The sequence below is a fragment of the Callithrix jacchus genome, chromosome 7, assembly GCF_049354715.1.
Source record: "Callithrix jacchus isolate 240 chromosome 7, calJac240_pri, whole genome shotgun sequence".
Classification (NCBI taxonomy): domain Eukaryota; kingdom Metazoa; phylum Chordata; class Mammalia; order Primates; family Cebidae; genus Callithrix; species Callithrix jacchus.
The window spans coordinates 75,420,378-75,443,855 of NC_133508.1; the positions used below are offsets into that span (position 1 = coordinate 75,420,378).

Below are 23,478 nucleotides of genomic sequence, written 5' to 3' on the forward strand. Positions count from 1 at the left end.
GCCACCGTCCGGCCCGCCCCCCCCAGAGCCCGGCTCTCATAGGCCCCGAGCCGAAGCGCAGACGCTCATTGGCCGCCCCAGCTGCCACTCGAGAGCAGCAGGGTAGGTGGTGTCCCGTCACGTGCCGGAATCACCTGACTCGCAGCCGCGGAGGGGGGAGGAGGAGTCACGAGGAGGGCGGCCCAGCCGCGCCTCCCGCCAGGACTCCGGCCCTCTGCCCTCCGCCCCGGCCCATAGCACCGCTGGCCGCACCGCTGGCCGCACCGCTCCCCTGCCTTCTTCCGGGCTCCCAGAGCACAGCTATGGAGATGCCCTTCCGGAATTTGGGGGAAGAATTGACTATCCTCATCCTACAACTGTACTTGCCCAACCAATATTTATTGATGCCTTCGGTGTCCTGGGTGCCTACCAAGGGGCACAGAACTGGATCAGACTCGGATCCTGCCTGCCCTCAGGTCGCTTGAAGATGAACAGAGATCGGACCTCTGTGTAAGTAACCTCGGTATGAAATATTACGTGGGAAGGTCACGGATAAATCATGCTCGGGAGTTGGATGAGAACGCATCTGAGCAGATCTAGGTGTATGGATACAGTTGGTTTGTGCAAAGGTATGGGGGAGCCAGCTAGACTGGGGGGAGCCAGCTAGACTGAGGGCAGACCTCAACCAAGGCAGAGTCGTGGGTCACTGTGATAGTTTGTTCTAGCAGGTAGCTGGACCCTGATAGGAAAGCAGATGCAGCCAAGCTAGAACATCTTATCTCCTTCGCAGATAGTGGAAACTGCTGCCACTTCAAACCGAACGGGACTCAATTTGCCCTCCTTCCCGCCTAGTCAATGTCTACTTCTCCAGGAATTCTATCCCCCATAGATCACTGCCTACTTCTCCAGGAATTCTATCCCCCATAGATCACTGCCTCTTCTATGACCTCCTTCAGATTAGAGATCAAAGTATTGAAAAATGAAAGCAAACAAAAGCAAACGCTTGTCACCAAATATGTCTGAGAAATAGAGGTTTTTTTTTTTTTTATCTTTGATAATCAGATCCTCTTAAAGCACAGCCCTATACAATTTTTAAGTACAGGAGTGGGGCGTTGCTCCTAGCCCTCCAAGGAGACTGACTTCTTGATTATGAAGGAAAAATTCGCACATGAGGGCACGTCTGGGACTTTAGTTTTGTCTGAATCCAGAAGTTAAAGGTAGGATATACCCTTAGAGGTCATTTAGCCCAACCTGCCACCTAAAACAAACCAACTCTATAGTGTCTAATAGACATGTAGAATGCACTTAAAGTAGTTCGAAGAGAGCTCACCACCTCGAAAGGCAGCCAACTCTACTGTGGTAAACCTTTGTTCAAACATTCATTATTCAAGCCAAACTACACTCCCTGAAGCTTATAATAGAACAAAATAGTAGTCCTCATCTTTTTCATGACTGCACTTCAAATACCAGATTGCAGTATTCATTACCCACTAAGTCTTCCCCATTCCTTGCTAAACATCCTCAGTTCCTTCAAGCATTCTTTCTATGGTGCTGTTCAATATAACTGATATACTTGATAGACATGTTCTTTGTCTGCACTATCAAACACGTAGCCGGTAGTAGTATGAGGACTGAGCACTCGAAATGTTGCTAGTGTAACTGAGGAACTTAAATTTTTAACTGCTGCTTGTAGCTAGTACCTTATTGGAGAGCCCTGCCTTATACATTCAAATCCTCTATTGGTCACTCCTTATATGCATTCAAGCTTGTCAATACCCACCAAACATCTGACTCCTACAAAGCAATACTAAACAACTTTCAGAATATTTAGTGCCTAGACAATATTTCTATTCGTGCTTTTCAGAATGGAAATTTTTTTTAAGTATCCATAGGGTGGTTCAACGTTAATAATCACCAGAACTAACACTTTGTCAGCTATCCTAGTGCCTAAATGTGTATAAGAGCATTCTTTAACCTAAATGTAAGACTTGGTATTTCAACTTTTTGGTTTAGGTCCAGCAGTTTGGGTACTCCAGGTGGTTAATCATTTTAAAGCTTGTTTCAATATGGTCTTCCAAACAGACTTTCCAATTTGTGTCACTTACAGATCTGGCACTACTACCATCTGGTCTGTACATAATCCTTTACGGTTTGCAAGGCACTTTTACATCCGTTGTATTTAATTTGATTCTTACAACAACCTTGTGAGGTAGGTAAGATGTGAAGTTGATATTTTGTAGCAGGAGCTTAACGGAGGGGATCCATTTTCTCTTCCATGGAGCATCTTGTATATTATATTGTCTTCATCCAAATCCTTGACAGAAATGTTGATGAGGACCTCCAGAGGGCAGGCTGATCCTGAATTCTTAAATAGCACTGACTGGTACAGCAGTTTAAGCAAGTCAGTTTCACTTAAAAGTGCGATTATCCAACCCACATGTTGCCATTCTGTTCAAAAAGGATAGGACAAAAGACAGTCACAGTCACCTGCCTTACTGACACAAATGTTAATACTAATCCAATGAGTAAAAAGCACTTGAGGATTGGCTGCCACAAAAAAATTTCGGCCTGTGATATACCAAGAAACCGTCATACCAACTAAAGAAGCCAAGTCCTCTCTCTTCCAAAACCCTCATGGGGCCATGTTTTATTATAATGGTTTGTCACAGGTCCTAACCCACACTGTATTTGATTATATAAATGTCTCAATTAAGTCATTCCTCTTTATCACACCCAGCGCTTAATCCACTGCCGCCCATGTAGGAGGCACTCAAATTGGTAAAAAAGAAAATCTATTCAAGCAAATGTTCTTCTGGCCCCCCTCCAAAAACAAACTTGTGACTAGAAGAGGCACCAGCCATTGCCACATTCCTGCTAACACAACTGATTTAAATGCTCTTATAATTGGCTTGGTCATAGTTTCTAACAAGTACCAAGGCTTTTGCTAGTTAAACCAGTTTTCAATGGATCATTTTGTTTTCTATGTATGTTTTGACCAAAAACAAAGATAGGTTCTCTAACAACAGGGAGGTCTATCAGTAAAGAAAATAAGTGATCAATGAAACAAAACATCTGACTGTAGGTCTACCCAAGGAAAGGAAAAAGGACTAACAAGCAAGAATATAGTGCTTTACCATTTACAAATCTTTCACATACATTCTCATTTGACCCTCACAACAACCCTGTGAGGTAGGCATCACGGATATTCTTCTCATTAAACAGATGAAGACGGTGAATCTCAGAGCACTTCACTGATATGCCCAAGGCTCTACAGTTAGTGAGTGATTTGTATTAATATCAGTCTTTGGCCTAAAAATTCAGCACCCAACTTCCCCTCATATTTGCCCCACCTACGTCACAGGGATAATGAAGATAAAATGAATCCAGGGCTAGAAAAATAATTTGAGGGAAAAAAAAGCACTGTATAATTATACCTACAAACTATGATTTTCCACAATATATGGCTCATTCCTCTTCTCATCCAGCTCATGTGTGAACCCAGAGTTGTATATTGCCTCTGTTCTGTGCTCAGTAAGCAGATACGGCAGGCAGGGGGTACAGTATGATCCTGTTTAAAGTTACGTAAATTACAATGAGGGTAACTGCTATTATTAGGCAAATTGAAAAACAGCACAGAAAGGCTAGTGTGCAACTAGGACCCACTAAAGCTCAGAGCAAACCAATCCAAGCTTATCAGACAAGCCATGATTGCATAGAAGGAAAATGTGGTGTCAGAGTTCAAACTGGCACACACACAGTTTTCTAAGGCAAAGTGGTGGCAAAGAAGAGTTGTTTGTTCCATGTTACACAAACAAGAGCCGAAGAGTCATGAGAACCCGTACAAAAGCATCTTGTGTCACACAGATCTCTCCAGCTGCCTATAGGGAATATACACAACAGTGTCACCTTCAAAGAATGACTGTACCTGTGTTCATATCCTGAATTACACCAAGGAATAGCTCCATGCTAAACTGCCTTGGCTAAAATACAACCAGTGCCATCATTCCTAATCAGACTAATAAACAGAATGTCTTTTAAGGTAATGAGTTAGATGGCTGTGTTTAGGTTTTTTCAGGATTTACTTTGGATTCTCCTGCTTTAAGACCCAAAGAAAGTTATATTGAGTTTTTATTGATGATTCTATGTGTTTTTAACAGAATGTGACAGGTGAATTAAACATATTAAAAGAGTTCTATAGCATCTGTTCAGAAAAGATTATATACTATACAAACTATTCAAGTCATACAAAACCATTTTTCATTGTCTTTCAACTGAGAAGAATCCTATTCAGCACGCTTCTCCTCCTGAGGTGGTTCATACTGAGCAAGCTATGGGGCAAAGACAGAGGAATTTAGGTGAATTTTATTCTAAATTGGGTAAAAAATAGTAATAAAACAAGGTAACTATTATATTAACTTAATTATTAAGTCAGTAAATTGTATTAATATCAGTTTCTATGACTATCCATTTTAAATCAGTCAGTGATTTAAGATTTAATGCAATCAAATCTAATGAAAGCCCTTTTCGTATAAACCTTTAAAATTACTTTGAAACTAAAATTTCATTCCAGTTCATGACTGCACTGTTCAAATACTTGATATGCAATAAACTATATCTTCCCAAGATTCATTTGCTGATAAGCTTTCTTCCTCTCCACCAAAAGTTTACTGAAAATACCCACTGAAAAGTAGATAGTTACGTGACATGTCTTAATCTAGACAGCCAATAAACAACTAATGTCTTTGAGTTAAAAGGCTCAAAAGAGTTAACTAGCATTTACATATTGTGGAATCTTGGATAATTCAAAATAACTGCATTTTCTTTTATGCTAAGTGTGGTTCCTTGCAAGAACACTAGGCTAACGTTAGGGTTCTGCCAACAACCTGTTGGATTTGAGGAGTTTATCAGACTTCACTATGCTTTCCTTTCCTCACCTATAAGGCAGTTCGTGTACTTGTTGCACTTATCTCAAAGTTGCTGAGAAGATAAAATACATTAGGAGAAATACTTAGAGTAATGTAAAACATTATGTGATTAAGATTGTGGTAAAACCTCAAAGACTAATTTGAAGTTTCTGAAAATTCTCACAGGAGTTTGAAAAAAGGAAAGAAACTGGCTGGGTGTGGTGGCTCATGCCTATAATCCCAACACTTTGGGAGGCCAATCCAGGAGGAATGCTTGAGCCCAGGAGTTTGAGACCAGCCTGGGCAACATAGTGGGACCCCAATTCTACAAAAAATGTAAAAATTAGCCAAGCATGGTGGCAAATGCCTGCAGTCCCAGCTACTTGGGAGGCAGAGGTGTGGGGATCGCTTGAGCCTGTTAAGTCAAGGCTGCAGTGAGACGTGACTGCACCACTGCACACCAGCCTGGGTAACAGAGTGATACCCTGTCTCAAAAAAAAAAATAAAGAAAAAACTTTAGCACTAGATAAAAATTAAGGGCAAACAAATTTACAGAGGGCCACCACATATGGCCTTGCAGACTATGAACTGTACAAATTCTAAGAGGTGCAATTTATAAAGCAGTGGCCATATACTGGCCTACTTAAAATCAACTGCTTAAGAATCTTAGAACTGTCCATTTACTTATAAACAGTATTAACTAATATTCTTATCTTTTTGTTTATGCAGATTCCTAAGAACTTTTTTTTCTGTGACAGAGTTTTGCTCTTGTTGCCCAGGCTGGAGTGCAGTGGCACGGTCTTGACTCACTGCAACCTCCACCTCCTGGGTTCAAGCAATTCTCCTGCCTCAGCCTCCCAAGTAGCTGGGATTACAAGTGCCTGCCACCACTCCCAGCTAATTTTTGTATTTTTAGTAGAGATGGTGTTTCACCATTTTGGCCAGGCTGGTCTCAAACTCCTGACCTCAGATGATCTGCCCACCTCAGCCTTCCAAAGTGCTGGGATTATAGCCATGAGCCACCATGCTTGGCCAGAACCTCTTCTTGATCACACTTTGCTTGTCCTACTTACAGTTTGTATTGTGGTTTTCTAGACAGGGCTTACTTAAGTTTGGCCTTACATTGTAATTAATTCGAAATGATATTCACCCATCTCCCTACCCACCTATCCATTTTAGTGAGGTTTACATTATGTAAATATTAAAGGTAAAATTATTTTAATATGAATTCTTTCTAGAAATTTACCTTTGCTTTCAGTTTTTTATTTTCTTCTATAATAGCTTCATATTTCTCTTTCATTTCAGCCAGTTCTAGGCGAAGCAGCTCTATTTCTGGATTTTCTGGGGTAGCAGCTCCTAAGTGATGCTTTAAAAAACTATTATCAATGTTAAGAACTTACTTCTTAGGCTTGAATGAAACTAATAAAATAGCACATAGTAGTATCAATATCCCTGACCAGAGTTACCCACTTTACCACCAATATCTACCCAGAGATCACCATCCAAAAACTCAAGTGAAAATAACTTTCTCAATATTCGGAAGTATTTTAAAGGTTTTTTTCTTTTACCCCCATCCCCAGTCAGAGTCTTGCTCTGTTGCCCAGAGCCAGAGGACAATGCTGCAATGTCAGCTCATCTGCAACCTCTGCCTCCTGGGTTCAAACAATTTTCCTGCCTCAGCCTCCCAAGTAGCTGGAATTATGGGCGCATGCCACCATGCATGGCTAATTTTGGTATTTCTTTTTTTTTTGTTTTTCGCCCCCTCAACCCAGCTTTTCCCGACTCCGGGAAGAACCGGAAAGAGAAGGCCAATTTTTGTATTTCTAGTAGAGAAGGGGTTTTACCACATTGGCCAGGCTGGTCTCAAACTCCTGACCTCCTGATTCACCCTCCTCAGCCTCCCAAAGTGCTGGGATTACAAGCTTGAGCCACCATGCCCAGCTTAAAGGTTATTATCTATCTAAAAAAATTAAGTTTCAAAATAAAGCCTTTTTCTGACTTGAAAGATGAAAGGATACTCCAAAGCACTGTTAGGTTTCTCTGGTTCTTCATATAAGGCTACCAACACTGCAAATTAAAAAGCAGAAAAAGCAACAAATGAAGTCTTAAATTTGAATGGCTGAAATTATATTCCATTACCAGTAAATATTAGGTGCCAACTATATGCTGAGCACATTGCAAAGACTATACAATGCTGAAGAAGACAGACAAGGTCCCTGTTCTCAACAAATTTACAGTCAAGTGTAAAAGATAAAAAAGGAACTAAACAGAGGGTATCAAGCAGGAATACTGGATAGTGGGTTACGGTGGCACACTGGAAGAACACCTAACTAATCCTAGGACATCAGGGAACGCTTCCTAAAGGAGGGCAAAGACCTGATAACTAGGGGTTGAGTGTTTCGGATAAAATGGGAAGGTCCAGGAGCAGGAAACAATGTATTGAGGAACTGAAAATTCAAGTATGGCTGGATTTGTGAGTAATGTGGCAGGAAAGGAAACTGGTAAGGTGGTCATGGCCACATTGTGGGGGGTCATGCAAATTTGGTTGGCATATAATTAAACAGTTTCAAGAAAGGGAGTGACAGGACCCACTCTTAACTGCTATGTGGACCAGCTGGAGTGGGACAAGGAGAAAGGCAGGAAGAACAGTTAAAAGGCTGATGTGGTAATCCAGTTTAAAAAGACAGCAACCTGCAGTAAAGTGATGGGAGTGATAGAACAGTGAGAAGGAAAAAATTGGAGAATTCAGGAAAGAATCAACAGGACTATGGTAATTACAGAAGAAGCTCTGAATTCAAAAACGGTCTTCAAGAATGAAGTTTGTTTTGCTAAATAACCACCAACCAAAAACTTTACCAGTAGTCAACATGCTCAAATCAACATTAAAATAAGATATACTCAAGTGGTTTCATATCCAATTGCTCATATGAGCACTGCCTTGCTCTTCATCTATGGAACAAATTCCTCCTAGAATTTACCAGATAAAACTCTCTTAATCAGTGGTTAGACTTTTTGTGCATGGAACCCTTTGAAAAATCTAATAAAAGCAAGAAAAGTAACCACACACAAAATACTGATAGATATCTAGACCCCAAGTCCTGTTATAAACCAACTTACATACTTCCCCCTTTTGTTCTTTCAGAGTTTTAATAACAAAATAATATACAGTATGAAAAAAATCACATAACTATTTTTAACAATTTACACTTGAGTTCCGATGGTTACCTTTCATCTAAATACACTTAAGAGCACTGTTTTTTGAGAAAGTCATGTATTTATACCACCACTACCCTCTCCTCTCATCTCTCAATATTTCACAGAACTCTTTATTCTTTATTACCTTTTTCTTTAAATTACATGCTCAAACTTCTGCTGCTCCTTCCATTAATTTCCACTTATCCCTATTAAATTCTTATTTTTTTTTTAAGACAGAGTTTCGCTCTTGTTGCCCAGCATGGAGTTTATGGCGCAATCTCGGCTCACTGCAACCTCTGCCTCCTGGGTTCAAGTGATACTCCTGCCTCAGCCTCCCGAGTAGCTGGAATTACAGGCATGAACCCCGCCCAGCTAATTTTGTATTTTTAGTAGAGACAGGGTTTCTCCATGTTGGTCAGGCTGGTCTCAAACTCCGACCTCAGTTGATCCACGTGCCTCAGCCTCCCAAAGTGCTGGGATTACAGGCGAGAGCCACCTCGCCCAGCCACATCCTAATTTTATGAGACATGATTAATACTCTCTCCTCCTCTTATTCCCCCACCCCATTTCCTTCGGCTTCTAATTTCTGTCACTGGTACTTACAACGTTGATAACTGCAGAACATAATGTAAATGCTAAGTTTCCTGTGCTTTTCTATAGATGAAGTGTACTCCCTTTTAATCAGATCCTCCCACCTCAGGCCCCCAAGTAGATAAGAACTCTCTACCCAATCATGCTCCCCTTTTGCCTTCACACACAGGATTTTTAGAGGTTGATACAGTGCTCAAAATAGCTAAAATGCTTCAGCTTCCAAATGATTTATCATCTTTATCTTTAGCCATCCCTTCACAGCGTTTTATGTTATAAAGTTTTAAATCCTCTTAGAAATAAGCTGTAAAAAATATGGGCCAGACACAGTGTTTCATGCCTGAAATCCCAGCACTTTGAGAGGCCAAGGCAGGACTACTTGAGCCCAGGAGTTTGAGATCAACCTGGGCAACACTGAAATTCTACCCAAAAAAAAAAGAGAAAGAAAATTAAAAATTAGCCAGGCATGGTGGTTCATACCTATAGTCCCAGCTACTCTAGTCCCTGAGATGGGAGGATTGCTCGAACCTGGGAGCTTGAGACTGCAGTAAGCTGTGACTGTGCCACAACACTCCAGTATGGAGAACAGAGACCTTGTCTCAAAAAATATATATATATGTAAATTAAATTTGTGAGGCTGGGCACAGTGGGTCATGCCTGTAATATCAACACTTGGAGGGGCCAAGGCAGGAGGGATCACTTGAGGCCAGGCATTCCTGGGTGACAGACTGAGACTCTCTTAAAAAAAAGTAAAAACAAATAGAACTGTGTAAAGCACCTATGTTTGAAGCTGAAAGTCAAATTTTTAATAAATTACATCAATACTGTGTTGTTTGATTTTATTTAGGAGCCTGGAAATCTAAGGAGATTGAGAGGTTAAATTCCAGTGGAGTCCGGGTGAGGTGGCCCACACCTGTAATCCCAGCACTTTGGGAGGCTGAGGCAGGTGGATCACCTAAGGCCAGGAGTTCAAGATCAGCCTAGCCCACATGTTGAAACCCCGTTTCTACTAAAAATACCAAAAATTAGCTGGGCATAGTGACACATGCCTGTAATCCCAGCTACCTGGGAGGCTGAGGCAGGAGAATTGCTTGAACCCGGGGGCTGCAGTGAGCCAAGATCATGCCACTGCACTTCACCCTGGGCAACATCTTCTGTGTAATCAGTTACCTCCTAAAACTGTCATTTTTCTGCCTTTTACCATTCAGTCTTTCACTTGCTCCATCCAACCACTCTGGCCTACTTATATGTTCTGGAACTCTTGACATATATTATTTCTTTCAAGTTTTTGCTCAAAAGTTACTAAAGAAAGCCCCGCCCCCCCACACACACTATAAAAATGACACACACATCACCACCTGTCACTTTTTTTTTTTTTTTTTTGAGACAAGGTCTTACTCTGTTGCCCAGTGACACAATCACAACTCACTGCAGCCTTGACCTCCTGGGCGCAGGTGATTCTCTCACCTCAGCCTCCAGAGTAGCTAGACTACAGACAAGCACCATGTCAAGCAATTTTTTTTTTTTTTTTTTTTTTTTTAAAGAGACGGGGTTTTGCCATGTTGCCTAGGCTGGTCTTAAACTCCTGGGCTCAAGAGATCCACCCACCTCAGCCTCCCAAAGTGCTGAGATTACAGGCATGAGCAGTGCCTGGCCTCACCTGTTCCTCTTTATCCCCCTAACTCTGCTATATTTTTATCTGTAACACTTATCACTGGCTGACACTACAATTTATGTATTTGTCTCCCTCAACTAGGATACAAGCTTATGAGAGCAGAGACTTTTATCTTCACCTGCTGTATCTCCAGTGGGCAGAACAAAGGCCTAAGTAAAATGATTAAATAAAAGAAATGAACTTATGGAGTTTTTAGAGGGAGTGACATTCAAAGCATCTGTGACACTTCCAGAGACAACAGTGCACAGTGCTTTCACAGAGCAGTCCCTTAATATTTGTTGAAGTTTATTTGCAAAGAGGTAACCTATTATCTGAACCTGGAATAGGTAGCAATTCAAAATTACTAGCCCATGGAAATTAAAAGCCTGCCTTCTGCTAAGACTCAGGAGTTATGATCCTAGAATTTTCCCCTAAACTTTGCTTCTGTCCAAAGAGCAGTTAACAATTTATTTCCCACACTTCCCAAACTTCCTAGTTTCATTTCACCTAGGTCCTCATCCCTGCCAACAATTCCATTCTACACCCTTGAAAATCCCAGAGTTGAGTGACACACAGCAGGCATTCAAATTACTGCTAAGCTAATGAAGTAAACTGTATCCTACCCTTTGGAATTCTGTTTCCAACACTTTACTCATTTACTTACTTAGATCTTGAAGCAACGAAGGAAGAGATGGTGTTAACAGTAAGCTTTCATTTTTAAAAAGTGAAAACGATATAATCATTTTGATGTGCCCTCGAGCTCTTTAAACTGTAATTCTACTTTATGAAATATACACAAAATAAGAATTGACACAGACTAAGGAATGGGGGTTGAAAAGCCACAGCCAAATTAGCTATGAATCGCCTATTTTGGGGATTAGGTTCACTCAGCTACTTCATAGCCCACTTTCAAATTCGGTCATTTTTCCAGTTGCTCTTTGTTGGATGGAAAATGTTTCTTAACAAGATTATGAGGACTCCACAAAAACTGTAAGGTGGGAGGAATTGGGATCTGAAGGTCTTTGGCAAGCACGTCCACTGCGGCTGCTCGAGGCAAAGCAACGGAAGTTGGAGAGACTTTGCAACAGCTGCAAGAGTTTCACTCCCGGTGCGGAGAAGGGTAGCGTAGTTAGGCTACCCCACCCGGGCGGCGTCCAGCAGCCAGGGCCCTGCCGAACCCCGAGGCCCACCTCGCTGGACCCCGCACGGCTCCCACCTGTTTCCCCTCCTTCCCACGCTACGGCCCGCTGGGGAACGAGGCAATGCCAGGGAGCACGATGAGGGCACAAGGTATCCTCTCCTAGCCCAGGCTCACCCTTGGTCAGTGTGTCCAGCACCCCAGACTTCTCCAAGTACCTCCGGAACTGCTCACGCTTCGAGTCGGCGGCCTGAGGAGACACCGGGGGTCAGTGGCCAGAGCCTGGGGGCCGAGCAGGAAGAAGGCGCTGGGAGTCCGGCAACCCCGCCTCCGCCTCGCTACCTCCGGCCCACCCCGCGCCGAAACCTGCGCGCGCGACCCCACTCCCACCCGGAGCCGACCAGCGGCTTCCTACCGCCCGCATGCCCCCAGCCACGCCGCGCCCCCCTCACTTTGTAATGGGCCATAGTGACAGCGGCAACGGCGTAGCTGGCGCCGGAGACCGCGACTGGCGGGCTGGGAACAGCACTGCTCATGCGCGGAAGGGGCGCGCGCCTGCGCACTTGCGAACCACGAGCCGGAATCGCCGGGGTGTGGCCTGTTTTCATGGCTACCAGGACGCTCTGCATCCTCCGTAGCAGGCTGAGCCAAGGGAGGCTGCGTATGCCCGCCCCTCTGGCTATTGGAAGCGCAACTCTTCCTTTTCCGGTCGCCGTAGCGTTTCGTTTTCTTTGCAAAAGGCGAGATTTTTGTAGCTTTGTCCAGGTGATCGGCCTGGCGTCCGGAGGCAAGGCCCGGGAGCTTTGGGACTATTGCAGGAGGAAGGATATCCGCACGGTAGCGAGCGCATCTTTCTCATCTGGGACCTCGGAAGTTGTGGTGACCCATAGGTGCTAGGCTTCTTGGCTCTCATTCTGAGAAAGTGCTCACAGCTTTGCAATAGCTGAGGAGGGTGTTTAGAATCGTATATTTTGGCCCCAGCTTTTATCTTTAGAGTCTCCTTGAGTCGTGGCTGACTTGATGCGGGCCTCTAAGCAGTAACGAGCTGGCAATAGTTTTTGAGTGTTTACTGTGTGCCAGGCACTGTGGAAAACACAGGTATTTTAAATTTTAATCCTCACAACACCCCTGTAGTGTGGGTACAGTTAATAAAGTGGAGAGGTTAGATGTCCAGTGAGTAGAGCCGAGTCCAATGCGGGCCGTGAATCACGATGCTATCAACTGGTGAAAGAAAGCCACGGATCTTTTAAAGATTTTATTTACTAGGTAGCAACATGTGATTATACTCAAGATACATCAGGATCCAATCCAGAAGGAAACTACGTGATTGTGTTCTAGGGGCAAACAAAATTAACCCAGTGTTCAAAGATAAAGGATTCATAACTAAAAGGTGGAAGTATATAGATCAAGAGCCATTTCCTAAGGCTGTGGTCTCTTCAAAGATAAAACCAGAATAGCCTCAATTTAGCCTCAATTCTGAACATACGATTTTCCCAAAATCAGTTACACACATTCGAAAGGACATCATTAAAAAATCCGGATTTGGCAGCTTTATGTCTTTGAATTTAGAAGTGTTTCTTCACCATCTAAAATCAGCTGTTTTTCCATTGCTGAAATAAGTTTGCAGTTGTCTCTCTTTAACAGCTGGTCTTTAGAGCGGCCCTTAACTATTTTATCTGTGCCCCACCACCACTAGGTTACTTCTATGATAATACATAAAATGTCTAAAAGCCAACCGCTATTCAGATCTGAAGATCTGTGGGAACGCGCCTACTAATAAGATTGTTCCTTAGGGACACTACGTGATTTGTAGGACAAACAGGATTATTACAAGTTCTGACTAACCCTGGCTCAAAGGACAGCTCTCCCAAAGAATCAGCAATGTTTGGAATGTCAATTGATTGAGACTCTCTTTGTGAAGGAGAAAGGCTTCTGACTGTGCCCTCTCTGAACTGGCCTTTGAGGTTACCTTTAGGAGGTGACTTGCAGTTTTCATCTTCTTTAGAGAAAGCCCATGTAGCCCTAAGCCACCGTGGTTTCCAATCGCAGTTAGCTGGCAAGGAAAAAGCTGTTTGGGGTGACTGCCTCCTGTAGTTCTCTCCATCCATAGCAACACCTGGAATAGAAGAGTGACCTCTAGAGTGGTGGTTCCTTTTGCTGTCTTTGCCTTCGGTTTCCCTTTTTTCCCTTAACTGGTTACCATTAACTTCTTTTCCAAATATTTTATGAGTATCTTTGTTATTATTTGAACTGATGTGTTGAAAATGACTACAGCTAGTACTAAGTGTGCAAATCTCATTAGAAAGTATAGTTTCCTGTTCATCCAAAATGCATTTCTCATAATTTACATTGTGATTGTCAGGATTTGGCTGAAACACAGAAGATGAATTTAAATGAGGGTACACTGCAGTGTGTGTTTGTTTTTCCACTAACAGATTATAATCAGGGGCAGAAGGAAGTCGCTTCAGTGAATTTGCAGACATGCTCTGATATTTGGCTACATTTTCTTTTGCCTTGTTTGCATAGAGTTCATTATGTTCCTTCTTCAACTTGTATTTTCCCCAAAGCCCTCTTTTAACCTTTTTAAAACCTAGGTGGAAAATTTCTAGAATGTTTAAGAAAAGTGAAATAGTGGCTATAGATTGCATAAATAATAGAAATATTGTCTTTTCTGTTGGTCTTGAGACAAAACAATCGATTATATTTGGACACGGGTGGCCATGGCACTTAAATAGAGGCTCTAAGTGAAATCCATATAAAAGGTACTGTCCAATCATGAACCCAACCTCAACCACAGAGCGAGTGAAAATGTGTATCACATAAGTACAAAGCAAGGTTCCTCTGAGTGGAGCTTTATTTAGTTTCCTTTTCTCCAGCTGACAAAGCTCTTGCTCCAATCTCCTCCGATCCCTAGGCATTTCAGACTCCTCCTCCAATTCTACTCTTAACTGAGCTTTCATCCTTTGCCTCTCTTTCTCTAGAACTCTCAGTCGGTACAATGCATGGCCCATGTAGACCAGGGATGGTGAAGACACAAGTATCACCTGCAGAACCCAGTATCTAATGAGGGAGATAGGAAAGGCCTGGTCATAGCACACATTTCTGCAGCCTGGTTGTTCTGTATTGCAGATTAAGCCAGACTGCTCATCATTCCAGACATCTTCAGCTGCTACACCCAGAACAAGCATTCGAAAGATGAACAGGATGGTGAGCCAGATCTTTCCAATCATGGTGGAGTGGATGTGAACTTCTTCCAGAGTATCTCCAAGAAGATTCCAGTCCCCCATATTTATTTAGTTAGCCATTGTAGCTCTGATCCCCATCAAATAAGAGGCAGATAAATTCTTCCATTCTGAAGGGAGCACTATTTCTTAAAGCAAACCTATGGTGAAAATAGAACAATGCATCACTTTTTCCATATGCTGGTTGCTTTGCTTCTTTCCTGGATAGCAGTAGGGTTTTTTGTTTGTTTGCTGAGATAGAGTCTCCCTGTGTTGCCCAGTCTGGAGTGCAGTGTTGCAACCACAGCTCACTGTGGCCTCAACCTCCCAGGTTGAAGCAATCCTCCCACCTCAGCCTCATGAATAGCTGGGACTACAGGTGTGTGCCACTATACCCAGATAATTTTTTTATTTTTTGCAGAGACAGGGTCCTACGATATTGCTGCAGCTAGTCTTAAACTCCTAGACTCAAGTGATCCTCCTGTCTTGACCTCATGATCCGCCCGCCTTGGCCTCCCAAAGTGTGGGGATTACAGGTATGGGCCACCACACCTGGCCAAATGGTTAATCTATTACCAATAATATATTTAGATGTCAGGAATTTAAAATGACTTATATTTAGACATCACAATACAATGAAAAAAAATGATACCCGGAGGAGGAGTGTATATATTCTCTATTGAGAATATAGGCCAGGGCTGGGCACGGTGGCTCACGCCTAAAATCCCAGCACTTTGGGAGGCCGAGGTGGGTGGATCACGAGGTCAAGAGATCAAGATCATCCTGGCCAACATGGTGAAACCTCGTCTCTACTAAAAGTACAAAAATTAGCTGGGCATGGTGCCATTTGCCTGAACTCCCAGCTACTCAGGAGGCTGAGACAGGAGAATCGCTTGAACCCGGGAAGCAGAGGTTGCAGTGAGCTGAGATTGCGCCACTGCACTCCAGCCTGGCGACAGAGCAAGACTGTCCCCTCAAAAAAGAATATAATTTTAAGCCCTGCATATTGGCTCATGCCTGTAATCCCAGCACTTTGGGAGGCCGAGGTGGGCAGATCATTTGAGATCAAGAGTTTGAGACCAGCCTGACCAATGTGGTGAAACCACACCTCTACTAAAAATACAAAAATTAGCTAGGAGTGGTGGTGGGTGCCTGTAGTCCCAGCTACTCAGGAGGCTGAGACAGGAGAATTGCTTGAACCTGGGAGGCAGAGTTTGCAGTGAGCCGAGATCACACCACTGCACTCCAGACTGGGCAACAGAGCAAGATACTGTCTCAAAAAAAAAAAAAATATATATATATATATACATATATATATATACACACACACATACATATATAATATAATTGTAGGCCGTGTACATTGGCTCATGCCTGTAATCCAAGCACTTTGAGCCAATGTTCAGATCATCTGAGGTCAGTAGTTCCAGACCAGCCTGGCCAACGTGGTGAAACCTCGTCTCTACTAAAAATACAAAAATTAGCCAGATGTGGTGGCAGGTGTCTGTAATCCCAGCTACTCTCAAGGCTGAGGCAAGGAAATCACTTGAACCTGGGAGGCAGAGGTTGCAGTGAGCAGAGATTGTGCCACTGCATCTCAGCCTAGGCAAAAAAACAAGACTCGATCTCAAAAAAATACATATATGTATACATATATACACACATACATATACACATATATGTACACATATGCACAACATATATATAATTTTAGGCTGAGCACGGTGGCTCATGCCTGTGATCCTAGCATTTTGGGAGGCTGAGGTGAGAGAATTGCTAGAGGCTAAGAGTTCAAGATCAACCTGGTCAATATTAGTGAGACCCCATCTCTTTAAAAAAAAATTAAAATTAAAGAAAAATAATATAATTGTAGGATTCCTTATCAGAGAGAAGTCATCTTACGTAGCTGAAGTTTATTATTATTGTGGTTGTTTTGGGGCGCTTTTTGTTTTGTTTTGTTTTTTTGAGACGGAATCTTGCCCTATCACTTAAGCTGCAGTGCAGTGGCACAATCTTGGGCTTACTGCAACCTCTGCCTCCTGGGTTCAAGCAGTTCTCCTGCCTCAGCCTCCCTAGTAGCTGGGATTACAGGCGTGTGCCAGCTACTAGGCACACGCCTAGCTAATTTTTGTATTTTTAGTAGAGATGAGGTTTCACCACGTTGGCCAGGCTGGTCTCCCAACTCCTTACCTCAGGTGAGCCACCTGCCTCAGCCTCTCAAAGTGCTGGGATTACGGGCACAAGCCACACCTGGCCTATTGTTTTTTAACTGAGAACTTTTGGAAAGGTTTCTAAAACTACTGACTTGATCTTAACCTTATTTATTAAGATTAATTGATATAAACGTTATAAGCAAAGTCAATTTTTTTTTTCAGATAGAGTCTCACTCTGTCACCCAGGCTGGAATGCAGTGGCGCAATCTTGGCTCACTGCAACTTCTGCCTCCCAGGTTCAAGCAATTCTCCTGCCTCAGCTTCCCCAGTAGCTGGGATTACAGGCATGGCCACCACGCCCGGTTAATTTTTGTATTTTTAGTAGAGACAGGGTTTCACCATGTTGGCCAGGTTGGTCTCGATCTCCTGACCTCATGATCTGCCTGCCTCCCAAAGTGCAGGGATTACAGATGCGAGCCACGGTGCCTGGCCAAAAAGTGAGTGATTCTTAAATCTCATTTATACACACAGGAAAATGAATATGCTTCATTTGATAATTCAGTAAGATACAGCATTTAATGAAACCAGAGGAAATAGATCTGGCTCTCATAGGAATTTAGATTCATTTTTTCATCCAAATTGAAATGAATTTTGTTTCTTCGTGGCAGTTGGTGAGCATTTTCAGAAATTCATCTCAGTAATATCTATGAAAATGTATAAAGTTCTTATTATGCTTTGCTATGACAATTTTTTTTTTTTTTTTTAAGACGGAGTTTCGCTCTTGTTACCCAGGCTGGAGTACAATGGCGCAATCTCGACTCACCTCAACCTCCACCTCCTGGGTTCAGGCAATTCTCCTGCTTCAGCCTCCTGAGTAGCTCAGATTACAGGCACGCACCACCATGCCCAGCTAATTTTTTATATTTTTAGTAGAGACGGGGTTTCACCATGTTGACCAGGATGGTCTGCATCTCTTGACCTCGTGATCCACCCGCCTCAGCCTCCCAAAGTGCTGGGATTACAGGCTTGAGCCACCGCACCCGGCCTTGCTATGACAAATTTTTATAAATTTTTTTTTTTTTTTTAGACAGAGTCTCACTCTGTTGCCCAGACTGAATCTTGACTGGCTGCAACCTCTGCCTCCCAGGTTCAAGCAATTCTCTTGCCTCAGCCTCCTGAGTAGCTAGGACTACAGGCACACGCCACCATGCTCGGCTAATTTTTGTATTGTTAGTAGAGACAGATTTCACCATGTTGGCCAGGCTGGTCTTGAACTGCTGACCTCAGGGGATCCACCCACCTCGGCCTCCCAAAGTGCTGGGATTACAGGCATGAGCCACTACGCCCAACCTGGAGTTCATTTTAATATGACAACAATTTACAAAATTTGGGCTGCAAGTGGTGGCTCACGCCTGTAATCCCAGCACTTTGGGAGGCTAAGGTGGGTGGATCACCTGAGGTCAGGAGTTCAAGACAAGTCTGGTCAACATGATGAAACCCCATCTCTACTAAAAATACAAAAATTACCCAGGTGTGGTGGTGGACACCTGTAGTCCCAGCTACTCAGGAGGCCGAGACAGGAGAATAGCTTGAACATGGGAAGTGGAGGTTGCAGTGAGCCAAGATTTCGCCGTTGTACTTCAGCCTGGGTGACAGAGCAAGACTCTATCTTGAATAATATAATAATAGCATACTCCGACCCAGCAACCCAAAGCACTTTAAAATGTAAGCAAGTAAGTACCATTTATGGTTCATAAATAATAATAACAATAATAATATATGTAAGCAAAGATGTAATTCATGTTGTTGTCGTAAGCTAAAAACATAATTATCAATACAAGAAAAACTGGTTAAATAATGGAATACATCCATAGTGTGATACTGTGCAACCAGTAGAAATGATAAACATACACAAAAAGACATTTGATACTTCATTCCAGTGAAATTGATGCTATAAAATAGAATAACATGGCCCCATGATTATAAATTTAGTTATATTTACAGATGTATACAAAAAAGTCTAGAATGATATTCATGAAAATATTAACTGTGATTAGTTCTGGATGTTGGGATTACAAATTCCTTAATATGTTGTAATTGTATATATTTTAATTTTTTACTATGAACATTTTACTTTTATAATTATAAAAAGAAATAAGATTTTTTTCGTAAAGAACAACACCATAGTATTTCCTGAAAGGAGTAGTATTATTTAGCTACAAATGAAAGCTTTCATAGCAATTGACATAAAAACTAGTATACATAGATAAAGTACCTTAGAATTCAAAAGCAAAAGATAAAAACATTTCAGACAACTCTTAATAAGCTAAAACAGAGAGATTAACACAAACCTTTCTTAGTTTAGGTAAATCGAGAAGCAAACCATGTTTAGAAGTGACAGCATGGCCATCTTCAATTTATTTTCTGAGTTTGTTCCTTTGCAGGTATAGAACAGATTCCATTCAGTTCAGTGTCATCCATCAACTAAAATCCATTTCCCTTTCTGCTCCTCCTTGCTTCTAAAACAGCACTGTCCAATAGAACTTTATGCAACAATGGAAATATTCTATCTGTGCTATCCAATCAGGTAGCCAATAGCCACATGTAGCTATTGAACACTTGAAATACAGTTTATGTATCAGAGCAATTGAAGTTTTAATTTTAAATAATTTTAATAAAAATTTAAAGAGCTACACTTACCTAGTGGCTGCTTTACTGGACAGCACAGATAAGAGTGCTTCTAATATTCCTAATAACACACTGGAGTCTAGAAGACTAAAGTTATGAGCCCAAAATTAAGCTGAGTAAATGATTCCTCTATATTGCAGAGATGTCAAATTTAAAATCAGGAGGTATTTGTGTACTGTTTGTACTGTGACTTTTGCCATTGGGGAAATTCAATAAACTGTTTATTGTGTAATAAACCATGTTTCTAGAACCAAAAAAGTCTTTCTTATTAGATAATAGCTTCTTGGTCATCTGCCTTAATAAATGGGTCATGTCCGATTTCATAGATAAATCTTGATTCTCATGTTCTGTTATTAACAATTACATTGTATTTTAGGTCATTAAACTCTCTTTAGAGCTAATGATCTGGTGGATATGTGTTATCTGAATTATATATTATGTGTAACACATAAATTATTAATAAACTTGAAAATTGCTCAACCTTGTAGCCAGAGAATACACAGTTAAGTGAAATAATTACTTTTTAACTATCAAAATGCAAAAAATTCAAGATTTATAATACCTTCTTTTGGCAAAGTAGGGAGACACCATTACTCTCATATCCTGTAGGTAAGAATATAAATGGATACAGCTATTTAAAAGGCAGCTGAAGCCTATCAAAATTGGTCTAGCATTTCTGCTTGTGGATACTGGAAACATTCATTCAACATACACACTCAGAGACACACTGCATGTGCTAGGATGTTCACATGGCATTGTTGGTAATTTTACAAAATCAGCAATAATTTGAGTGTTCAACAGAGGAATGGTTAACTATGGTACATCTGTATTATTCAGAGAATAAAGAGCACTATGAACTAATAGAGAAAGATCCCTAGGTCATGTTGTAAAGCAGGTTACAGAAAAATACATGTATCACATTTACCCTGTTAAAATCTACATTTGATAAAAATATCTAATAAAAAATACTCTGGGCGTGGAGGATCACATCTGTAATCCTAGCACTTTGGGAGGCCAAGACAACGTGGATCACCTGAAGTCAGGAGTTTGAGACCAGCCTGGCCAACATGGTGAAACCTGTCTCTATTAAAAATACCAAAAATTAGCTGGGCATGGTGGCACATGCCTGTAATCCCAGCTACCCCGGAGGCTAAGGCAGGAGAATTGCTTGAACCTAGGAGGCAGAGGTTGCAGTGAGCCAAGAGAGCGCCACTGCACTCCAGCCTGGGTGACAGAGATCCTGTCTCAAGAAAAAAAAATACATATATATATACTTTTATATTTATATATATACTTATATATATATATACATGTGTTTATATATACACTTTATATATATATACATATGTGTGTATACATATACACACACATATATAAAGCTAAAATAGATTAACACAAACTTTTCCTAGTTTCAATAAATCTGAGAAGCAAATCATGCCTAGGGGAAGTTATACTATGGACACCTCTAATTTGGTCTTTGAATTTGTCCCTTTGTGGGTATAGAGCAGATTCAGTGCAGTTCAATACAGTGGATGAATTGGCCATCATCTTAAATCTATTTCCCTTTCTGCTCATCCTATATAGAAAAAGGTCTGCAAGGATACACACCATACTGTTGTGACCACTGATGATGGTCATCACTAGGGGAAAACAGGAGGTTTGATGTGAGAAGGTAAAAGATTTTTTTTAAGCGGGGTCTCACTCTGTCACACAGGCTGGAGGGCAGTGGCATGATCATAGCTCACTGTAACCTTGAACTCCTGAGTTCTGGTAATCCTCCCAACTCAGCCTCTGGAATAACTAGAACTACAGGCAAGCACCACCACACCTGGCTATTTTTTATTTTTTATAGAGTTCTTGAATGTTATCTAGGCTGTTCTCAAACTCTAGGCTCAAGCAGTCCTTCCACTTTGGCCTCCCAAAGTGCTGAGATTATAGGCATGAGTCACTGCACCTGGCTGAGATTTTATCTTTTAACTTCTTGTTTGAATCTTTCTTTAACCGAGAACACACTCATAAGGCCAGGCATGGTGGCTCATACCTGTAATTCCCACACTTTGGAAGGCCGAAGTGGGCAGACCGCTTGAGGTCAGGAGTCCAAGACCATCCTGGCCAAATGGTGAAACCCCATCTCTACAAAAAATATATAAATTAGCCAAGCTTGGTGGTGGACACCTGTTATCCCAGCTACTCAGGAGGCTGAGACAGGAGAATTGCTTGAACCTGGGAGGCAGAGGTTGCAGTGAGCCAAGATCGTGCCACTGCACTCCAGCCTGGGCAACAGAGCAAGACTCCATGTAAAAAAAAAAAAAAAAAGCGAGGCGTGGTGCCGTGCACTGTAATCCCAGCTACTGGAGAGGCTTAGGTAGGAGAATCACTTGAACTCAGGAGGCAAAGATTGCAATGAGCCAAGATTGGGCCACTGCACACTAGCCTGGGAGACAGAGCGAGACTCCATCTCAAAAAAAATAAATAAATAAATAACACTCATATGCCCACGTTCATACTTGAATTTAACTTTTTAAACACATTTCTGATCAGTTTTTCTCAAAATAGTAAAGTAGTAACTTATCTCACCATATGTAAGTGTATATGCCCTTTTCAGAATACAGTAACATATTTAGATGGATGTTTAATAAATGTTGATGATAAAAGAAAAAATTATACTTCCTGTGTTCAGATGACTTAAAACTACCATTTCTAAAGCATAAAAAACCACAGTCTGAAATCTATAGAGGAAAAGGACACATGCTTCTCAGCTTTCGGGTATGACATTTTAGCTTTTGCAAATAAATTCCTACCCACTCTTAGGGGAACCATGAGCCACACTAAGGATGACAGTCTGATCACAGAAGAGAATCTGAAGTCTAGGTGTATAGTGTGCACCAGAAAGCCAGTGCCAGTTTCCTTGGGATCTTAGATACAGTATCAAAATCTTAAACTAGCAGTCCAGAAAATCCTCAGTCTTCTTCTATGAGGTATTTCATGATGTACCCCGCACAGATATTTGTTCCTGTACTCCTATGATACTCTTATTTTTCAGTATTTGAGGAGCACAGCATTGTGGGACCTATAGGGGAGACTACAGGTTTCCAAGTCATTTTCTGTGTTTAAATTCTGCCGCCCTTAGACAAGTATTTAATTCGTTAAGGGTTTCTTTAAGGGATTCTTTAAGATTACTCTAAGATGCAGTGTAGTATCTACCTTTCTGGGTGGTTGACAACATTATCAATAAAGTATGTAAAACACCTCAAACAGTAGTGATCTATCTTCTCAAACAATGATCTATTTTAAAGTGATTATTAGGAGTCTGACACACGTATAAAAAAGTTTTTATTATCAGCATTGTACAGTTTTCATAGATTTTATCAAGCATTCTCCAAAATATATCCTCCAAGAGAGTAAGTCTGTTTTATAGGATACCATATGCCTGAGAAAGACCCAATCTCTAGGGGTTTGTTTTGTTTTGTTTTTGTTTTTTCGAGACGGAGTGTCACTGTGTCGCCCAGGCTGGAGTGCAGTGATATGATCTCAGCTCACTGCAACCTCTGCCTTCCGGGTTCAAGCAATTCTCCTGCCTCAGCCTCCCAAGTAGCTGGAACTACAGGCACACGCCATCATGTCCAGATAACTTTGGTATTTTTATTTATTTATTGAGACGAAGTTTCATCCTGTTGCGCAGGCTGGAGTGCAATGGCACAATCTCAGCTCACCACAGCCTCCGCCTCCCAGGTTCAAGCGATTCTCCTGCCTCAGCCTCTCAAGTAGGTGGGATTATAGGCGTGTGCCACCACACTGGGCTGATTTTGTATTTTTAGTAGAGATGGGGTTTCTCCATGTTGGTCAGGCTGGTCTCAAACTTCCAACCTCAGGTGATCTGCCCACCTTGGCCTCCCAAAGTGCTGGGATTAAAGGGGTGAGCCACCACGCCTCCCCATCCCTAGTTTTTACTACCCTT

At 41.8% G+C, this 23,478-nt stretch overlaps 3 protein-coding genes and 1 long non-coding RNA gene across 9 annotated transcripts in view; 1 reads left to right on the plus strand and 3 right to left on the minus strand.

Moving 5' to 3' along the window:
* Nucleotides 1-4,299, minus strand: part of RRAGC (Ras related GTP binding C) — a 25,134-nt gene extending 20,835 nt beyond the window's left edge. The window contains exon 1 of the mRNA XM_078331300.1: nt 4,231-4,299. Coding sequence (XP_078187426.1) covers nt 4,231-4,233 — 3 coding nt within the window. The 5' untranslated portion in view covers nt 4,234-4,299. The remainder of the gene's footprint in view (nt 1-4,230) is intronic.
* Nucleotides 137-23,478, plus strand: part of LOC144576975 (uncharacterized) — a 29,651-nt gene continuing 6,309 nt past the window's right edge. The window contains exons 1-2 of one of the 2 annotated variants that reach the window (XR_013519936.1): nt 137-12,556; nt 14,588-15,215. This is a non-coding gene — a long non-coding RNA (uncharacterized LOC144576975). The remainder of the gene's footprint in view (nt 12,557-14,587; nt 15,216-23,478) is intronic. The other variant, XR_013519937.1, reaches the window with a different exon arrangement.
* MYCBP (MYC binding protein) lies at nt 2,130-11,996 on the minus strand. 3 transcript variants are annotated; one of them, XM_054259166.2, is made up of 6 exons: nt 11,911-11,996; nt 11,537-11,708; nt 6,902-6,950; nt 6,130-6,259; nt 4,226-4,307; nt 3,103-3,547 (listed from the first exon to the last, which is right to left on the minus strand). In XM_054259166.2, the coding sequence occupies exons 1-5, from the start codon at nt 11,992-11,994 to the stop codon at nt 4,263-4,265; spliced, it is 480 nt and encodes a 159-aa protein (XP_054115141.2). In that variant the 5' UTR covers nt 11,995-11,996; the 3' UTR covers nt 3,103-3,547; nt 4,226-4,262. The 3 variants fall into 3 exon arrangements, with proteins under 3 accessions (XP_002750679.5, XP_078187431.1, XP_054115141.2); XM_002750633.7 differs by having other exon boundaries at nt 2,130-4,307; nt 11,636-11,708; XM_078331305.1 differs by having other exon boundaries at nt 2,130-4,307.
* Nucleotides 12,512-23,420, minus strand: GJA9 (gap junction protein alpha 9). Of its 3 annotated transcripts, none has more exons than XM_078331299.1 (2): nt 20,083-23,420; nt 12,512-14,840 (listed from the first exon to the last, which is right to left on the minus strand). In XM_078331299.1, exon 2 carries the CDS (start codon nt 14,743-14,745, stop codon nt 13,201-13,203), a length of 1,545 nt encoding a protein of 514 aa, XP_078187425.1. In that variant the 5' UTR covers nt 14,746-14,840; nt 20,083-23,420; the 3' UTR covers nt 12,512-13,200. The 3 variants fall into 3 exon arrangements, with proteins under 3 accessions (XP_078187425.1, XP_078187424.1, XP_017830067.2); XM_078331298.1 differs by lacking the exon at nt 20,083-23,420 and adding an exon at nt 19,216-19,318; XM_017974578.4 differs by lacking the exon at nt 20,083-23,420 and adding an exon at nt 19,184-19,318.

Bases quoted from the DNA above. Each gene is read 5' to 3' on its own strand.
- GJA9 (XM_078331299.1), bottom strand. From the start codon at position 14,745: ATGGGGGACTGGAATCTTCTTGGAGATACTCTGGAAGAAGTTCACATC.
- MYCBP (XM_078331305.1), bottom strand. From the start codon at position 11,994: ATGAGCAGTGCTGTTCCCAGCCCGCCAGTCGCGGTCTCCGGCGCCAGC. The intron at 11,709-11,910 runs GTGAGGGGGGCG...GTGTCTCCTCAG, and splicing joins TCACTATGGCCCATTACAAA to GCCGCCGACTCGAAGCGTGA. The intron at 6,951-11,536 runs GTGGGAGCCGTG...TTTAATTTGCAG, and splicing joins GTGGGAAGGAGGGGAAACAG to TGTTGGTAGCCTTATATGAA.